The 20,415-nt window shown below is 41.9% G+C and overlaps 1 protein-coding gene across 1 annotated transcript in view; it reads right to left on the bottom strand.

Moving 5' to 3' along the window:
• The window catches only part of WDR70 (WD repeat domain 70), a 228,920-nt gene that overhangs the window by 153,617 nt on the left and 54,888 nt on the right, over positions 1-20,415 (bottom strand). The window contains exon 8 of the mRNA XM_045848124.1: positions 5,151-5,304. Coding sequence (XP_045704080.1) covers positions 5,151-5,304 — 154 coding nt within the window. The remainder of the gene's footprint in view (positions 1-5,150; positions 5,305-20,415) is intronic.

Here is a 20,415-nt window from a genome sequence, read left to right as displayed (position 1 = left end):
CAGGGAGTCCAGTGGGGAGGGGGAAAGGAGGAATAGGGGGAAAAAGGTACAGGGAAGAAGAAGCATAATTAGTAGGCATAAAATAGATGGGGAAAGATAACAAGTGGTACAGGAAACAGAGGACTCAAAGAACTTACATGTACAACCATGGACATGAACTAAGGTGGGGGGAATGCTGGAGGGCTGGGGTGGCAGGGTGGATGGGAGATAAAGATGGAAAAATTGAGAAAACTGTAATAGCATAATCAATAAAAAATACTTTAAAAAAATCTTATGGGATGACCTTCATACATGCAGTCCTTGACCAAAATGTCGTTATATGATACAACCAGATTCCTTTCTTTTTGAAATTTTCTTAGCCAAAACCTAAATCAACAAAGTCTTAGTCTCTGTAATTAAGAAATAAATGGCACCCTGGCTGGCGTAGCTCAGTGGATTGAGCGCGGGCTGGGAACCAAAGTGTCCCAGGTTCGATTCCCAGCCAGGGTACATGCCTGGGTTGCAGGCCATAACCCCCAGCAACCGCACATTGATGTTTCTCTCTCTGTCTATCTCCCTCCCTTCCCTCTCCAAAAATAAATAAATAAAATCTTTAAAAAAAAAAAAAAAGAAATAAATGGCACAGAAATGTTTTGATGGTGAACAGGATTAAAGACAACCCAGGGCAAATGCACTTACCAATATCAACTTGAGATGACCTGAGGGAAGTTTACTAAATGAGATTAGAAGACTGGTACCGTAGGCATTCCCTTACTAATAATCTACCAAAACCTTCTGAATTTAACTTAATGCTGATTTGTTACAGAGTTTTGAGAGCTAGAAACCAAATAGTCACACGTTTGAGAGCTCTAGGCCAAAAAGCCCTATTTGAATCTCAAATAAAGCATGTGCGTAAGAACTCAGAGCATGGACAAAAACTAGCAGGGGGGCGGGGGAGCACTGGGGAGGGTGGGCTGGGATGGGAGTAAAAGACAGAAAACTGTTCTTGGACAATTAAAATTTTTAAAAATGTTAATAAACAAATAAAGAAAGAACTCAAAGCAATAAAGGAAAACATTCCCTGAGTGGCAGTAAGAGACCAAAATCCTGGTGCAGAATGAGTGAGCCATGATGACAATGTAGCTGCAGTTTTTTTTAAAGTTTTAAACACTGATTCCCGCTGATCCCTCTCCTGCTGCACTTTCCTAACCACCTAAACCTGAACAAGATGTAGGTCATGTCCCAGTTCCCAATAAAGTAACTTTTATCTTATTTATTTTATTTTACTTAAAATTATTTCAAAATGATACTCTAAAGAAGTAGCAGAACCTGATTTCAAAGGACAGTTTATGGAGAACTCCAGCACACAGCAGGGACAAGATGCACATTTCCGTGGCTGAAGTGGAACCCCGCCCCCCCAGCCCCCACCATCCGGGGCCTCTCCTTCCCCCCACGGCAGCCCAAGGTGTTTGCACATGATCCCACGATTCTAAAGAACATGCAAACTATGCCTCCAGGCAGTAAGAGCAAAAGTTTTGGTGAGATCAGAAAAGAAAGACCTTCCGATGCATGAAGAAAAAAGACATATACAAATTAAAATGGTAATAGTGATTATATTTGGGTAGTAGAATTATGAGTAATTTTTCTTCTTTTTTTATTTTCCAAATTTTCTACAATCAATAGGAATTACTGTTGGAAACCAAATACTTCCTTTTTAAAAGGTATAAGTGTAATTACTCTCCATGTAATGTATTATGCTATAGTGTGTAACACAGAAAAGCATTTCTGTAGCACTGTAATTACACTCAAAATACACGTATGTGTATATATACACAAAAAAATTACTTAAAGATTAGAGATACAAATATAACAAGATAACAATTTGACAATATAATTAGAAAGGCCTGTTTATACTCAAAGTACGTAATATTTTATCATAACAGATCAGATTTAATTATTTTCTTTAATAACCTATTCACTGAATTTCCCAGTAAAGCCACAAGTTACTAATTGCTCTTGGAAACAGAAAAGAGGTTAAAAAGTTAAGGGGGGAAAAAGTGTCCTATGAAACCCACTCCTTTCAAATAATAATTCTTGCATTTCCAAAACCCGTCATTCAAGCCAAAGACTGCAATTAAGATATCAGTAACATTTCCTGGACAAGTATATAATCATTTAATTATATTTGCTTCTGGAAAATGGAGAGTAAATATTACCCATGATTTTGAAATCAAAATAAAGATAATATTAGGTGGATGGGGGAAGTCACAGTGCAGTACAACACTGGCAATTGGTATTTTAATGTCCTGTATTTCTCCCTGGATTTGTTTATCCGACCTTATCCACCTTCCTAACTACCTCACTGTATGTACTACATGAGTAAGTCTCAGACTATAGAAATAATCAGACACGGACCCAACCAGATTCCTTTCTTTTTGACATTTTCTTGGCCAAAACCTAAATCAACAAAGTCTTAGTCTCTTTATAATTTAAGAAATCCTGAGTGACTGTAATCATTAAGAAGAGCTCAGTGGCAGGCAAAAACTTCTCTTTCTCACACTTTTTAAGAAAAAGTATCAGAAGTGCAAACTAATAAAAGAATTACTTATATGGGAGTTTTTAAAGCTTTCATTTCCACAAACCAGTTGTTTAAGTGAAGTTCTGAGTTCTCAGAAGCTTCAAATAAAACAGATAAAAAGAGAACTCTTTGAGTTTAAAGCAAGGAGAGCGATCTGGAGACCTATCTGCTTTATGTTGATCCTGCCCTTCTCCCTGAGCATCTCTGGGGAATCCTTCGGGCAAGGGTTTGAAGGGGAGAGAAACGAGAAGTCCCAGGGGAATACATGAGAAGAAAAAAACTACTCAAATCACCACTACAACTGTATATACTTTTATGTTAAGTTATGTCTGAATCACCTAACACACACTGAATTCTCAATAAACAATTAGCCAACAAACAAAAGAAAAGGCATCAGACTGTGGTCCTCATTCAGGGTGAGGGGCACTTCAAGGGTTCAACAGCAGGCAGTCTGAAACGCGCTGTACCACTTTATTCCCGTAGCTCAACCAGAGCACCTAAATACATCACGGTTCTCATTACTCACAGCAGTTACGGCCTTCAAACTTCTGCAAACACTGAATTATCGAACAGGATTAGGTTCCTGGTCACATATTCATCATAGGATCAATATAAAATTGTGTTTTATGTATGTTTGTGTTTCAGGACACCTTACTTTACACATATTTGATTCATTAACATTGAACGCAAAGTCAACAACACTACGGCTCATTTCTGAGCAAAGATTATCTAACACACGCGTTCTCTCTGTAAGGCACATCACAGGCCCCTCGCGCTAAGAAACACTAGACGGGACTACAGCACGTCAGCACTGCACTTAGGGGCCATTTTAAACCACAAAATCCCCAACAAAAAGCACAAAAACAAGAAAAACAACATTAAATAGACCACAAAACCGACACTTGATGACAGTATGAGAGCTGACACAAGAAGGCAGAGGATCACCCTGTTCAAGTTCTTTTTTGTTGTTCCGTGCAAGTGCCTGTCTGCCGACGACCGTGAAAATGCCGTGAGTATTGACTTTGAGGTTACAAAACAATTTTAGCAAGCAAGTCTGCAAAGTCATAAATCATGAATAAAGAGAATAAACTGTATTTTCTTAGACAATCAACTTCATAAAATATTTTGAGATAGGCACGAACCATGAGGATTTAGTGTATTAGAAAAGGTACTAAATGGGGAGAAAGTGTAGAAATCAGAATTAAAATGAAGGCTCAAAATTCTGCACCAATCATACCCACTGACCTTTTCATGTATCTGTGGTAGATTACACTGTTGCTCCCAACCCATCGACCCTCCCCGGATTTACAATCTTTGACAAGTGACACTACGGTTCCTCTCCATAGAGACCAGACATATTCCTCCGCTGTACTGACGTTACACACGGTCACGTGATTTGCTTTGACCAATGGAATGTCCATGGACATGATATGAGCAAAGGCTTAAAATGTGCTTCCGAGGTTGGGGTCTCCTTCCTGTGTCTCTCCCATCACCATGAGAAAAACACGCCTGCACACGGTCCTCCGTCGTCAGGAGGACTGGGCTCTATCTGCAGCTTAAAGCCAAACCCAGCCTACACATACGTTAGCAATTATAAATAAGCCATTAAGTTGTATAGCATTATTGTGGCTATAGCCAATTGATACTTAAAGAATTGTATATTAATTTTAAACCACCAGCACCCTACTAAACATCATTACATAAAAACGGTTGGTGAGCCCCTTGTTCCTCCTCATCCTAAAGCCTCGTCCACAGGAGGTCTGTGGGGGACTGTGTCCACCGCTGGCTCCGACCGTATCCCCCAGCCCTCGAGATACTCCGAATGAGATCTTGTCATTTACACATCAGATGATGGCGTCTCTCTCCTCTCCTCTCCTCTCTCCCCAGACTTGGACTGTCCCTACCATGTCACATGAGACTTGAGGCCAGACCTTAAGAAACCTCAAGTTTCCATGTCATCCTCCATGGAACTCAGGCATCAAGCAAGAAGTCAAACCCCACTAAGTCTACCACACTGTGAAAAAACCCAAACCAGACATGTGAAAAGCAAGGGGGAGGGAAGGGGAGAAGGGGGGGAGAAGAGGGAGAGAGGAAAAGATGCCACGGGGTAGAGTACCTACCGTCAGCCCATCTGAGTGCAGCCATCCTGGACTTCATAACCATCCTAGTGCCCCAGGCGACACCATATGAAGCATAAGAGTTTCCTGACCAGCCCGGGCTGTTGTGCCTCAGTGGACTGAGCACCTGACTGCGTACAGAAGGCTCTCTGACCTGACTCCAAGTCAGGGTGCGTGCCTGGGCTGCAGGCCAGGTCCTCGGTTGGGGGTGTGCAAAAGGTAACCAATCAATGTATCTCTCACACACTGATGTTTCTCTCCCTTTCTCCTTCCCTCCCCTCCTCTTAAAAAAAAAAGTAAATAAATAAAATCTTTAAAAAAGAAAAGAATTTCCTGATCAATCCACAGAATTGTGAGAAATAATAAACTGTTTAAAACAAGATACTAACTTTTGCCATGAATTACGGCAAATCAAACTATTAATAAATGTGTGCTGAATTAATTAAATTCGCCAAAATAATCTGCTTAATGCTTACCTTGGTGTTGGCCATGTCCACAATATACTGGTCTCCTTTTATACATTCCATTACTTCAAAACCGTCTCTGTCGATCACTTTGGCCTGAGAGCTTCCAGACACAACAAGAATCATGTCTCCCGTGTTACTGTACTGCAGTGACTTGATCTGATGGCTACACAAAGGAAAAAGAAAACAGCCTTGTAAGACACTAAACACAGTGTTTATACTTTAACCACATTAAGCATGACCAGAGAAAAAGTCACACAATTGCACAAACGGACAATTCTACAAGACCAGGAACGTCAACCTCAAATGCACCCTCACCACCAGTGCCATCCTGTTAGTTCTCCCTTCCCACGCTCCTCAGCAATCTATTAAAATTTTCTTTACTTACTTTAAATCTTTAACCCAACCAACTCCCCCTCTGCAGGAGGAACTCCATCCCGCAGAATTCCTCCTGTCCGCCACGGATGAGAAATACATCATCCTGGACACAACCCTGCTGTTCCAGCAGGAAAGGGGATGGCGATTCCCTCCAGTGGGGAACACCAGCTGCTGATTCTTCCCTCTCTTTCCCAGAAGAAGCAAATAAGAACTGCCTCAGCTTCCTCCCATTGATGGTATCCAGTTACTTGCATCTGAACTCCCTTCTTCCTTCTCTGATCACTGTATTGGAAATGAACCACTTCCTGCATAAGGGAAATCTACCAGCTCCATGCTGGGTCCCATCTTCTCCCGACTCCTCGAGAACATCTACCCTCTCTGTCCTCCCCTCCACAGGTAAGGTGTCTGAATGAGTTTTCATCCCCTTTTCCCCCCTAGCACTATAGTATCCTTTCCACCCGCACCACTCCATGAAAACTGATCTGGCCGTTGTGGCTGTGTCGAATGCTGTGGTGTGTTACCCAGATCTACCCCTTCGGGGCCTAAGTACTCATGACCCCAGCTTCCAGGATTTGGCCTGCGGATGGCTAACAACGGATCCCCCAGGAATGTCCCTAAGTGGCAGAGAACTCCCTCACTCAAAGCAGCCCACGTTCAACGACTGGCTGACGGGCAGTAAAACGGTCCAGCCCTCTGTTTCAATGGGATGCATCTTAGAAGGGTTACTCTAGCTTCCGCTCTCCCTGGAAGAGTCACTGAGGCTGCTCTTGCAATTGCAGGGCAATTCAGTTTCTCCATCTTCCTAATGCTGTTTCCCTTTTACCTTCTCCCATGAGGGCTGATCCCAGAAGCCCTCCTTGACAAATCTCCTGCATGCCATTCCTGAAGTTTCAAAGTGTGTTCTGGGGAACCTGACCTGACAGAGGTGGTGTCAACAGCGGCCTGTGAAACTGGCTCCCAAACGAGACTTTGGAGCCACGTCAATCACTGGCTGGCCAGCAATAAGACATCGGCACTCACGGCACACAGTGCTGACATGCTGCAGCAGCGCAGCGGTCGTTTCTAGAGCTTGCGGGTGAGATGGAAGGCACTGGCTGGCACAGATTTTCAGGCTTTTGAGAGACAGCGGAAAAGCAGTAATTAAAAGGATTCTAAAATGGGATAGCTATTGCTAGGGATAGCAATACAATGAAGACGGTGAAAGGCTGAGGATGATTAATCACCAACTAAAGACGGGCGTGTGAAAGCCAGAGGTGCTCTTCGGCAGGATGTAAAGACAGGGTTACGGGTCTCTGTCAGCCAAGCACTACACAGTCACTGACCTGGAAAAGTGTGTTTTTCTACTCCTATTAGGCAGGAGAACCGAAAGCCATCGACTTTCACGTGTGACCAACAGCAGCGTACATTTACATGCTTGAAACAAGGCTATGTTAATTCCCTGATGCTGTGACTTAGTGCAGTCCCAAGGGCCCTGGACCATGTGGACAATCCAGGGAAATTCATTCTAGTCCATGGTATCCATGACATCATACTAATTGAATGTGGTGAGCCAGAGGTACCAAGTACACTGATAAGAAAGATGCTTTCCAGAAAATGAGAGATAAGCCCTAGAAAAGATCAAGAGGGTGGAGGGACTGAGCAAAAAGGAAAAAGCACTCATGGACACGGACAACAGTGTGGTGACTGCTAGTGAGGAGGGGGGTGTAAAGGAACCAAATGGTAATGGAAAAAGATGATAAAGATCAAATTCTTAAAAAACTAGGTGGGAATAATTTAGAATTGTGTGTGTATCCTCTTAATCTTTTCACTGAAAATGTAAGAACTGTATTTGGAGCATGTTAATCTTATTTGAATAAATCGTTTTATTGGTTCAATTTAAATAAAAAGAAGTGGAGACACGGAGATGCTGGGAAGGGGCACGTGGATGAACATGTGAACGTGGACGCCAAGCGTCACATGTTAACCCCAGGGAGCATCAACCTCTGAAGACGGAATCAACCACGAAGCCACGCATCCACCCCACGGTGAATGCGATAGGCTTGCCAATGAAATAGCGGTGGTAGAAAGAGTAAAAAGTATGCAGGGGACCAAGGCCAGCTCCAAAGTAGACCTGACTGTTGCTGCTGATGGAGGTCCAGCACAGGCCCCTAGAGAACCTCCTCACCAAAACCAATGCTAAACTGATCACAAAGTAAAACACGTAATAGGGCACACTACAGTAATTATGGAGGGAAACAAAATAGGGAAAGCAGAGAGTGTGTACCAAGGGGCAGGGACAAAAATTCTGAGTGCTCCAGATTGATTGAGCAGGCTATGAAATGAGGGAGAAAGCAAGGGAGATATTTTGAAGAAGAGTGTTCCAAGAAGACGGAACAGCTACTCAAAAGGACCTGGCTTCTCCCAGCGTGGCTGTCGCAGTGTGAGCAAAGGGAACAGGAGGTGGAGATAAGGTCAGACTGCAGCAAGTGAGGTGGTAGGTCTCAGAGAGCCATGTAAGCCACCAAGAGAACTGTGGCTTCTCCTCCCTCTCAGAAACATGAGAAAACCACTGGAGTGTCGTGAATGCGGAATGATGCAATCCAACCTGCACTATAACACCATTTTTTGTGCCTGGACCACTTTGTACTCTGAAGTCTGTGGACCCCTTCTTATTACGTTTTTAAAACACATTTAAAAATACATTAGGCATAGAGTAGAAACCTGTTATAAAGAACATAACTATAAATATGTATATATTTAAGATTTTATTTCTAGAGAGAAGGGAAAGGAGGGACAAAGAAAAGGAGAGAAACATCAATGTGTGGTTGCCTCTCCTGCAAGTCTAAAACTTGCACCTAACGATATGCCCACAACTGGGGACCTGGCCCACAACCCAGGCATGTGCCCTGACTGGGGATCAAACCCGTGACCCTTTGGTTCATAGACTGGCACTCAATCCACTGAGCCACACCAGCCAGGGCTATAAAATATATTTTTTAAATTTGTGACATAACAGCTGACTTTCTGTACTAATGTATCAAGCAATTATGCCTAGAGGCAGGTCTAATAACTACTATAATTTCAAAGCAGTGATGAGCATACTATATACATATATATTTCAATATATCTGTTACAAAGGTAATGTGATATAAAAGCATCTGCAATTTGCAGGTATGCTGTGACTTCTACTTTCATAATTAAAGGAAATGCTAGGTTTCAGCTGGAGGGTAGTGAAAAGAAAAAAATATATCCAAGTTCACAGAAATTGGGTGAATGAGATTTTGAACTTATGAGCCATGGAACTTAAAATAAGTATAAGAAGTTAAATGCCATGGCAGAAAATTTATGCATAGTATGGAAAGTCATAAAAATATGCAGAAACTCCAGAATGAAAAATACAAATAAAATTTAGAACTAGTGGATGGGTTTAACAGCAGAAAATTCATGGTTAAAGGATAATTTTTAGGCTGAAGCATGGTGAGAAAAAGTGGAAATGCAGAAAAAAATACATACAAGATGGTGCAAAGGTCTCATATTGAAATTGCAAAATAGAAGGAGAGAAAAAAATGTGAAGAGGTGATTGTCAAAAAATTTGGAAAAGTGATAAAAGGTTTAGTAAATACTATAAACCCCAAAGGGTAGCAGGAAACCACAGCCAGGCACATCAGAATAAAATTGCTAAAAGTCAAAGACAAAAGTAAAATCTTAAAAACAGCCAGAGTAGGAAAAATAAAGTTCCTTCAAAAAAGTAAAAATAAACTTAAGAGAAGAAACAAAAACCAGAAGACAATGCAATGATAACTTCAAAGTTCTGAATAAAAATAACTGCCTAGATAGAATTATAGATCGACTAAACATAAAGGAAAAAATAAATGTTTTCATAAAATATAAACTAAATATATTTATCAGCAGCCAACTGTACTACTGCCAAGAATTCTTCAGGAAGAAAAAAAAATGACCCCAAATAAAAGCATACACACAGTATGGTGTGAGGAAGAACAGAAAGGAACACTATATAAGTAAACGTCAATGAAGATTGATTGCGCGAAACAACACTAACATCTCATGGGATTTTAAATGCATATACACACACGTGTAAAACTGAAATACAGAAGACAATGCAGATGCGTGAGAGGGGATAGATGTGGTTACATGTGGGAAATGTTCTAAGGTTCTGTAAGGTTCTAAAGTCTAATTTTAAATAGACTTTAAGTCTATTATTGGGATATGTTATACTCTTTAAGGTAAACTAAAAGAATAGTAAAAGACAATAACAAGCTAACAAAGAGGAAAATATATAATATTAAAATTAAATCATGCAAAAAATGGATAGCGGGGAAATAAAATAGGCTAGACAAATATAAAACAAGGAATAATATGAATGACTTATGCTCAAACTTACCAGCAATTACATTAAGCACAATTAAATTAAATATTCCAATTAAAAGTTATGTAAGAATGAATAAAAAACTTTGCACTTAATAAAATTGCACTTAGAAGAGATACTTTATATATAGATAGACATTGTAAAACTAAAAGAATGTAAAAACACATTTCACAAATACTGACTAAAAGAAAGCTGGTGTACCTTACTATCAGGTTACTATCAGGCTACTAAAGAGTAGTCTTTAAAAAGCAAGGAAAATTTACTGGAGATAAAAAAGAATATTTCATAATGATCAATGGCTCAATCCATCAGGAAGATATTATAAATATACTTGTATCTAACGATATACCTCCAAATACATAAAGAAAAAAAAGACAAAACAAAAAGAAGAAACAGGCAAAATCCACAGTCATACTGGGAGATTTTAACATCTCTTTCCCAGTAACCAATACAGCAAGCAAATTAAAAAATCAATAAGGGGCTCTGGCTGGTGTGGCTCGGTGGAATGAGCACCAGCCTGGGAACCAAAGGGTCACTGGTTCGATTCCCAGTCAGGGCACATGCCTGGGTTGCAGGCCAGGTCCCTGGTAGGAGGCCCGTGAGCAGCAACCACACACTGATGTTTCTCTCCCTCTCTTTCTTCCTCCCTTCCCCTCTCTAAATATAAATGAATATAATAATCTTTTTTAATAAAAGTCATTAAGGAGAGACATTTGAACAATATAATTAATAACCTTGGCTAATTTACACATGTTGTACCACCAATGAAATATATTCAAGTGTGCAAAAAATATGTTTTTAAAAAATGGTTTTAACTGGTCTATAAATCAATTCCAAACAAACGCCAAAAGTCTAAATCACATAGATTATGTTCTCTAATTCTAGTGGGATTAAATTAGAAAGCAATTTTTAAAAATAATTCAAAACCACCAAATGTTTGAAAATCAAGCAATACACTTGTAAATAATGCCTTAGCCAAAAAAAAAACACACACACACACAAGAAATTAGAAAATGTTTTCAATTGGATGATAATGAAAATAAAATGGTTTAGAAATTATGGGACGCAGCCAAAGCCATATTTAGAAGAAAATTTACATGATTAAATACATGTATTACCAGAAAAAGTTTTAACTGATTATCTAAGCATCCATTTCAGAAAGCTAGAAAAAAAAAAAGCAAACTATATCCAAAGATCTCCAGAAAACAAAAATAGTAGGAGTGATTTATAAATTTTTCCATAAGGGTAGACAAGGACATTGTAAAAAGAAACATAACAAGCCATTATCTTTCATGAACATACATGCAAAAAGTTCCCAACAAAATACTAGCAAATTGAATCCAGCAATATATTTAAAGAGGAGTATATCACAATCAAGTAAGATTAATTCCGGGAAAGCAAGAGGGATGTAATATCCAGTCCATTCATGACCTTTTCTACAGTGACAGGCAGTGAGGGACCCCAGGCAGGAGGCACGGACCCCGAGACTTCTTTACAGGCTTGAGGCCCGCCTACCAGCAGGATGCTTGGGGACAGATGCGGTCCCCATCCCAGCTACGGACGGCCACACGTCAGAGTCACATACCATTATGGAGACAGAAGAAACCCACAGAAGTACGAACTAAAAAAGGTTCTCCAGTACAACCTCACTCGTATGTGGGACACAAAACAAAGGCAACAAATGAACAAGCTCACCGACACCAACAACCGAAAGGTGGTTACTGGAGGAGAAGGGGGTGGGGGGGACGATGAGGGGAAGGGGTCAGAACCAAGGTGATGGCGGAGACCAGACTTCAGATGACAAGCACACAACAGACAAACGTTGTATCACTATTGTAACTGTATACCTGAAATTCATAAAATGTCATCAGCCCATGTTACCCCAGTAAATTTCATTTTTAAAAAACCCATAAAGGAAGGCAGCGGTTCTCAAGCGTTTCTGGGAATGGAGCTGTGTGACTCGCCTTCTCCGGTTTGTCACTTCCCCCAGCGCTTACTGCCCCCTGCTGGTGCACTGGCCTGCTTGCAGCGGCCTTCCCTGGTGGGCACGGAAGCCCCCTGGCGCCAGGGGCACTGCCCCTCGCTCCGTGCTCCAGCCCAGCCGGAGACCATGGCTGGCACAGAGGGAGGGCTGTCCATTTGTCAAGTGGATGTAAATTTTAGAGAAATTCTACCTGTATCTCCAAGATATGTACAAACATTAAAAAGGAGGGTACAAAACAGTATGTACAGTATGTACAGAATGGTCCTGATTTTGTGAAATAAAGTATTTACATGCATGAGTATAAAAAAACTAGAGGGCAAATACCGTGATGTTAATAGAGGTCATCTCCATGTGGCAGAAATAGGTGTAGTTTAAGAAATATATATATATATACAATTGTTAGGGCAAAATACAGTAGGTATTATTTTAACCAGAAAGAGTAAATTATAAAATTCGCACACAGCCTGAAAAGTTATTATTGGGCCTGTAAAATGACAGATCCTTCCCTCAGAGAGGAAGGAAGCGCCACATCAACTGTTGCAATGCAGGGCGAAGTGGAAGAGGGCTTACATCATTCCTATGGAAAATACAGCAATAAATTCACCACAGTGTAAGGATAAACTCTGTTCCACGTACGCACAACTACAAACCTACTCTTCCCCCATGTTGTGTGTGACTCCGTCACCTTCGTGCATGCCGGGACCCAGCAGTGCCCACCAGAACGCTCTGTGATGATGGGAGTGTTCCGCACCTATGCTGTCCACCACAGCAGCCACTGGCCAGCTTGATTTTTAATTTTATTTATTTTTAATTGAAATAGTCTCATTACTAGTGGCTAGTGCAGTGAGCAATCTGGCTGTTAAGAGTATGAAATAATAATAAAACAATCTCAACCTTGAAACAATGGAAGATTCTTACTGCCTCATAAAAGAGATGAAAAAGTACAATACTCAGTTAAATAAAGTGCTGATTTAAAACAAAAGAAAAAAACTTAATGAAATGCATAGAAGCCCATTTGGACAACAATACTACCAGTAAGTATTAAAGAAGTCAGCATGTAAACCCTAAATGTGACTTTCAGTCATAAATCTAGAGAGACTATTGAAGCAAACTCCTTACGTAAAAATTTCTCATTCACTTTGCTAAAATATCAGTATATAACATTTTTCATAGATGGCATGGTACACTATCATAGCAGGGCAATCTTAGAGGTATGTTATCACAGGTGCCATGCTCTTAAAAAAAAAATCCCCAAATCACATGAATGGAAAGCAAGAAATTATGTAGCTTAAATAGATATTAATAACAAACCCATAAAGAATTATTATGAAGAACCAACTTAATGATCAAAGTCCCAAACATAATATTTCTCTATCAAAAATAAAAATGAACCTCTGTCTTCGTAGCTTCCCTTATAATTTATCCTAACAGGCCAATCTCAAAATAAAATAAACTCCGGCAATAAGACAATTTTAACAAAATGTTAGGCTATTTAGTCCAATTTACTTTCTAAATCTATCATTTCAAGGCTGAGAAACAAATGGGTATTTCAGAAAATAATTTTGTTTTCTAGAAAGAGTACATAAAAAAATTAGAATTTATGTGTGCCTGGCTAGGTCTTATCTCAATAGTATTATTCTTCCTGGCCAGTTACCAAAGCCAGATCAGATACCTACCAAGAACACTGCCTTTCTGCACAGCCACGGCTAACTAGAAACTGCTGTTCAAAATTTACGCTGACCACTTCCCTGCAAATGCTGAAATTCTAGCTGACAGTTTTGGGAATACTGATTGTTCAAAAAGTCATTCTTCATGTGCTGATTCACAGTCCTGCTTCTGACGGCAAAGACAACTCAAACAGAGGTGTGTGCGGGCTCTGAGGTTAGGATGAGTGACAATGGGAAGAACTTCACCACCAGGACCGAGATCAGAAAGGGTCCAGGCAGATGAGACACTGCAGCTCCCACACCAGACGTCTATGAAAAAGCGACTCAGAAAAGCCAGGGTGGGGATGCTGCCCGGCCCTTCCACCCGAACTGAGAAGGGCCTCTCTGGCCACCTTCCTGAGACACCGGGACGGAATGAGGTCCTCAGCAAAATTCTGACCAGGGTCCCAAATTTAAACGTGAGTCTATATAATATCAAATTAAATGTTCGATCCAATGTTCCAGCCATCCAAATACTGCCTCTCAGCTCCAAATTCAACCTTCACTCCCTGCTCTGCACAAATGGATTCGGGCCCTTCAGATGTCTGTCCTTTGCCAACTGGCGGGAAGTTCGGTTTTGTGGGTGGAGGAGATCGCAGATCCAGTGTTTCTCTGCCTGGGCTGTGTGCTCCTCCTGGCGGGCTCCTGCACCGCACACGGCCTCCCCGGGGCCTGGCCGCTGTGGCTGTGCCGCTTCTCCGAGCACTGCCGGGCTCCTGAAATGCACATCCTGCAGCTGGTGGCACCAGGAGCCTTGCCCAGCAACCACCTTCGTGGTTTTGCAGCAGAGGGACCCTGGTGAAACAGGTTTCTGGCAAGTTCTACTGTCATAACAACCCAGCTACTTCCTCATCGTTCAGGGAGCCACAGCCTCGTCCTCTCAGATGAGGTCTGGGGAAAAAGGGAAGCCTCTCCCTTGAATGTCCCACCCCTGCCCTAGGGGTACTGGCTGCTCCTTTTACCCGTGGTTCCAACAGTCTTTAGGGTTTTCCTTAAGTTTTACTAGCCAGTCCCTCGTTACTCCGATCCTCTGTTGCAGCCAGGAATTCTTTATTACAAACTGTTCCAGTTGCTGTGTGACTTCTCTCTGCTAAGCAGACACTAACTGACAAGCCAAATTTCAAGCAATGCATTAGGAGCCGAGAAAACCAGAGGCTGCTTAGTCCAAAATTTTTATATATAAACAAGCAAATCTTTGATAATTAAATAGTTCAGATTGCTAAATCAAGGTCTCATAAAGTAGAGGGGAATGACCCAGTGAGTCCACAGCGTATATTTTTGTTTACAGTACTCCCATTGTGGGGAAGTCTTCATTTTCTTCACTCACTAACTATGAAAGATCAAGTACTGTAAGTGATCTTTTCACTTTAGTGATACCATCGGTTTTTTTGTCTGGTGAATCATTTTAATGTCCAAAAGGGAAGGAAAATCTTAAAAAACAAACAAAAAAAACCAGTGAATTTTAAGAAGACGTGGTAGTAAAAACATCCACGGCTCCATTTCTCTGGGTGTGTTCGCTCCACCGAACTGCTCCCCTCACACTTGGGAGGAGACCCGAGTCTCGGCGACCCCACACTCACATCCACCTGGCTGCTTTGGCGTTCTAGGAGAATGCAGTGTTTCCACCGCCTCGCTGCCTTTCAGGCGGGCGCTCTCCCTGCCAGCACGAAAATGAAAGGCTCGGCCTGGAGCTCGCCCTTCCCGCCCCACTTCCATCCCTTCCTGCGGCCAGAGTTAAAAGGGCAGGATTAAGAGCTATTAGACTCAGCACGAAGGAGAATTAAATGGCTTGTTCAAGGGGCACGGCATCTGCTCCTCAGATTCCTGCCCAAACAACTAAGATTCTGATCAAAGGGAGGAGAGGGGAAGCCAGTCCTGAGGAGGCACTGGAGTCGCGAGGAAGTGGGTGTTGTCCCGGGGTGTCACGCTGCCACCAGCGGAAGGCTCAGTGACTCAGTGACGCTGCACAATTCTCCCCGTGAAGCTGTTCGTGGGGGAGCGGGAGTGTGTGAGTGCAAGTGGAAGGGAGTGGAAAGGTGAAGACTGAGGATCCTTTTAAGTAGTTATTGCCCCGCTAGCAAAACAAGCTGAGACATGCAAGACAGATAAACACAGCTGCTTGGGGCTGTCACTTGGGGCTCAGGAGCCAAGGTGTCCTGGTGTAGTGAAAAGCGCAGCGGAATGCGAGTCCGGAGGCCAGGCATTCAGGCCCTCGCTCTGCTGCTAACTAGCTGCGGGATGTGGAGCAGGCTTCTCAGCGCCGCTAACCTGAGAAGGAAGAATGTTTTCTTTTGGAAAATCAGGAGACTAGGCCAGATGGCAGACCATACAGAGGTGCTCCTGAGACACTTTCATACACGAGCTGTGCAACTGCACTGGTCCTGGTTCCCTCCACTGAAAAAGCAGGAGAAATAACATTTATAGGACCGAGTGAGGACTGAAAACAGCACACACGAAGGCACTGGCCACGGCACATGAAACGAGGAGTTGCCATTATTATTACTTATTTCCATCCGAGGTCTCCTTTCAGATTGTCTGAAGGGAGAAATATCAGAATTGGAAACTGAAAGAGCAATTGAAAGGTAGAAACTATTCAGAAGTTTCTATTAGAAAAGGACCAGAGTGATTAGAAAAACACTTCCTTAAAAGGATGCAACGGCCTCGTGGGAAAGTCTCCCACAGGCCACGAAGTCCTGGGGCAGCCGGGTCTCAAAGGAGCAAGGCCGCCCTGTGGAGACCGTTGTCACAACATGGGACAGCGGGCGGCTGAGAGGCACGTCCAGCAGAAGACACGGGGTTGACGAAACAAAGACGCACCAGCGGGTCAGAAACCCAACAGAACGGCTTCCCCGAAGCACAGCGCCCACCACACAGAGGGGGCCCCCCTCAGGTCACTCTCAGACCGGAACCCTGGAACCCCCTCTGGCCAAAGCTCCCTCCACCAGTCACCAGGTTCAGGGAAGGGAGATGCAAGAGGAACCCATTTGGCCTGTCTGTCCCCAGGCACAGGCGAGTTAAGTCCCAGGGGCTTGTGAGGAGGCTGCACAGTAGGGGTCGGCAAATTCTCCATAAATAGTTTAGCCTTTGCAGGCCATGTACAATCTGCGGTGTATTCTTTGTTGCACTTTGGTTTACAATCCTTTAAAATTGTCAAGCTCTTAGTTCCAGTGCCACACAAAAAGATGGGCCATCAACTGGATTCGACCCTTTGGTCATAATTCACTAGTCACTGTTCTAGAGCATAAAGGACAAAGACTTTAGCTGTGAATGTTTGCAAGGAAAAAAAAAAAGATATTTTTAGACTGTCATTGTTTTGTGCTAAAAATAAAATTCAAGGAAACATAAAGTTGGTATTACATACAACGCTCCAATAAATAAACTTACTCCTTGTCGCTTCCATGGGTGGGTATATCCGAGAAGTTCCCAAACGTGGGTTACCGGGTCAGAGTACCCGTGTCTGTAATTTGGAAGATGATGCCGAACTGCCCTCCACAAATTGGTGCAATTTACATTCCCACCAGCGATGCCTGAAAGTGCTTGCTTCTCCAGACCCTGCCGTCACAGTTCACAGTTTACGACTTTAACAGATACTGTCAAGTGGTTCTGTGGGGAGAAAAGCTCAGTGACTGGTACCCCACCTGCCGCCCGCCCACACTGGACAGCATGGATTGTTTTCATCATTGCCAGGCCTGCAGTTGTATTTCTTCTACTGTCTGTTAATTCACTTACTTCGACCAGTTTTAATTCTCAGATATCCCTTTCTTTATTGGCTTGTAGAAACTCTAGGTAATATGAATAGTCATCTATTACTTTCTATTTATATTTCAACTTTTTTTTGAGTTTATAGTCTTTTAATTTTGTTTACGGTGTCTCTTGTTTTCTGAAGTGTATCTTTTTAATGATGACAGCAGCTCGCACTGCCCTGCCACACCATGGAGAAGAAGGAAGGGGACGTGCTCCCTCTCTCCCACGTCACACACGTGCACTCCCAGGTGTGACTCCCCAACTTTCCCCAGTAACTGGAAAATACAGATATGCAAGTTATGTATTACAACATGGGATTTGGGGGGGGGGGGCTATTTTTCATTTCATAAATATTTGTAGAAATCTTTCTATCTAAAAAAAATGTCAATTTTATTTTTGCATGTAGCTGTCCAGATCTCCCAACACCATTTGTTGAAGAGGCTATTTTTACTTCATTTTATGCGTCTTCCACCTTTGTTAAATATTAATTGACCACAGAGACTTGGGTTTATTTCTGGGCTGTCTATTCTGTTCCATTGATCTGTGTGTCTGTTCTTATGCCAGTACCAGGCTGTTTTGATTACCGTGGCCTTGTGACATAGTTTGATGTCAGGTATTGTGATCCCTCCTACTTTGTTCTTTCTCAAAATTGCTGCGGCTACTCAAGGTCACTTATGGTTCCACATGGGATGGGGGAGAGTGGTGGGAGGAAAATGGAGACAAGTTTACTTGACCAACAATTTAAAAAATGCCATTAAAGAAAAGAGAAATGTCAAGAAAACATGGTTTATATTTCTAACAAACAGAAAATGGGTAAGGACAAAGAACAATATTTAAAAGTACATTAAAGCTGCTCTTCAGAAGATACTATTATGCAAATGAAAAGCAAGCCAAAGGCTGAGAGAAAATATCTGTGATATACATATCTTATAAAGAACTTTATCAACCAACCCAAGGGAAAAAGAAAACAATGTTAAAGGGCAAAAGATTCGAACAAACACTTCACCAAAGAAGATAAAGTAGAGCAAATAAGGATATAAAAGTAAGCTCAACATCACTAACAATTAAGAAAATTAAAACCCAATTACATATCGCTATACACCCAAAAGAATGGCTAAATTTAGAAACATTGATAATGTCAAGTGCAGATAAGAACGTGAAGGAACTAGGACTCATACATTGCTCCTAAGAAAGCAAAATGGACAGCATTTTGTAAAAGCCTAGCAATTTCTTATAAAGTGAACACATACACATACCATACAGCCCAGCAATTTGCTTCTAAGTATTTATCCAAGACAATTAAAACACCCATAAGAAGACCTATATGGAAATATTTATAGCAGCTTGATTCATAATATCTAAAAGCTGGAGTAACCCCAATGCCTGTCAACTGATGAACAGATAAGCTATCACCCATCTGTAGAAGGGAGGAGCACACAGTGGTATAAAGGTGGGGAGCTACCGGTAGAGGCACCAACAAAATCAGCGCAGTGGTGGCCTGGGGGCCAAGCGGGGGGACTGACCACAGAACAGCTGGAAGGAGCTTTTAGGGATAACGAAAACGGCCGTAATCTGACCGTGGTGTTGGTAATGTGACTGCATGCAATGCTCAAAACCACAGAACTTAAAAAGAATGGATTGTGCTATACGTGAGATTATACCTGCATAAATGGGATTTTCAAAGCATTCATGAAAAACGGTAAGGTACTGAATTAACACAGCAAGAACTTCTGGAATGGAAATTCATTTTAACATTTACAAGTCAAACAAACAGCAATTGCTTAAAGTAAGAAACACCTGATGAAAAGCAGTAGAATCCATCCACTTGAAAAGGGTGAACATTTGACAAAAGCAACTAAGAAATTGTTAAAAAAGTTATCAAATGATAATAAAAACCGAAAATATTTTCCTCAAAAGCGAATAGGATACACAATACTTAAAATAACTTACTGCATATGTGGCCACGGACACGGACCACAGTGTGGGAAGGCCTGTGGGAGTGGGGGAGGGCTTGGTGGAGGGGGGGAGGGAGAGAAATGGAGACAACTGTGCTAGCATAAACAAAACATCTTTAAAAAGCAAAAATAATAAAAATAAAAATAAAACCATACTTATTACATATGAAATTGTGTTGCTCTGACCAAACATTTGGTTGGCTAAATTATCCCCCAAATTAAAGCAAATCACCTGCCTTATAAATCTCCAAACGAATCATTAACTAGCTAATCTGTCAGCAGACCAAAAGATCAGAGTAGAGACATATAATTTATTTTTTACACTAAAGAAATTGTTTATACGTGTACAATTGAGTTTTTTAAAAAAAATTTTCATGTCAAATACAGGAAATCCTTGCTTTGTGTGGTTCTGCTGTGCATGAATTTCAGTTATATAAATGACAGCAGGCCCCAGGAATATAGTTAAAATTTAGCTACTATAGCATGTTAACTGAGTAGATGCATGAAGCACGAACTTTCCTGCTAGCTCTCCAGGCCACCGTGTGCATCCTGATCAGAGAGCACTCACGCCGCTCCTTCCCAAGTCCGGCGCTGGCTGGGCCTGTGAGGGCGTTATTCGGTTCATGCAGAGACGGCAAAGCAGGCCTCTGTGCTGCCTCCTGGTCCCCCAGAGACAAGCCAGGTGGCATTCCACAAAGGGGACAACTGAAAGAGGGCTGTTCGGCAATGCCGAAACCTTCAAGCATGCACCAATGGCACTCCACTTCGGGCCACCTGTCCTTGAGAAACACTCAATGGTACAAAGATAATCATTTCGTCATTCATTCGCAATAGGCAAAAAGTGGCCGCAATGCTGAAGTCCATCCATGAGAGAATAGCTAAGAAGTATGCTGGTTCTTAAAGTGCGTCCTAAGAACAGGTACACCGTGCCACCTAGGACCTTGTTAGAAATGCAAGTTCTCGGACCATACCGCCTCCACCGTGCGTAAAAGATAGAAAATCCTTAACTTGAGTTACCTAAGTAATCAAAAAGTAGTACTTTATGAAAAATGCTAATCCGTCTACATTTTCTCTCGTTTAGAGTGTACATCTGAAGGAAGAGTTTGTGATCTCAAGGATTCTCACTCACACCTAGGTCTGTGAG

The sequence above is a fragment of the Phyllostomus hastatus genome, unplaced genomic scaffold (genome assembly GCF_019186645.2).
Source record: "Phyllostomus hastatus isolate PE091 unplaced genomic scaffold, TTU_PhHast_1.1 phas_contig_58, whole genome shotgun sequence".
In the NCBI taxonomy this organism is placed as follows: Eukaryota; Metazoa; Chordata; class Mammalia; order Chiroptera; family Phyllostomidae; genus Phyllostomus; species Phyllostomus hastatus.
This window is presented reverse-complemented; position numbering and strand designations above follow the sequence as displayed.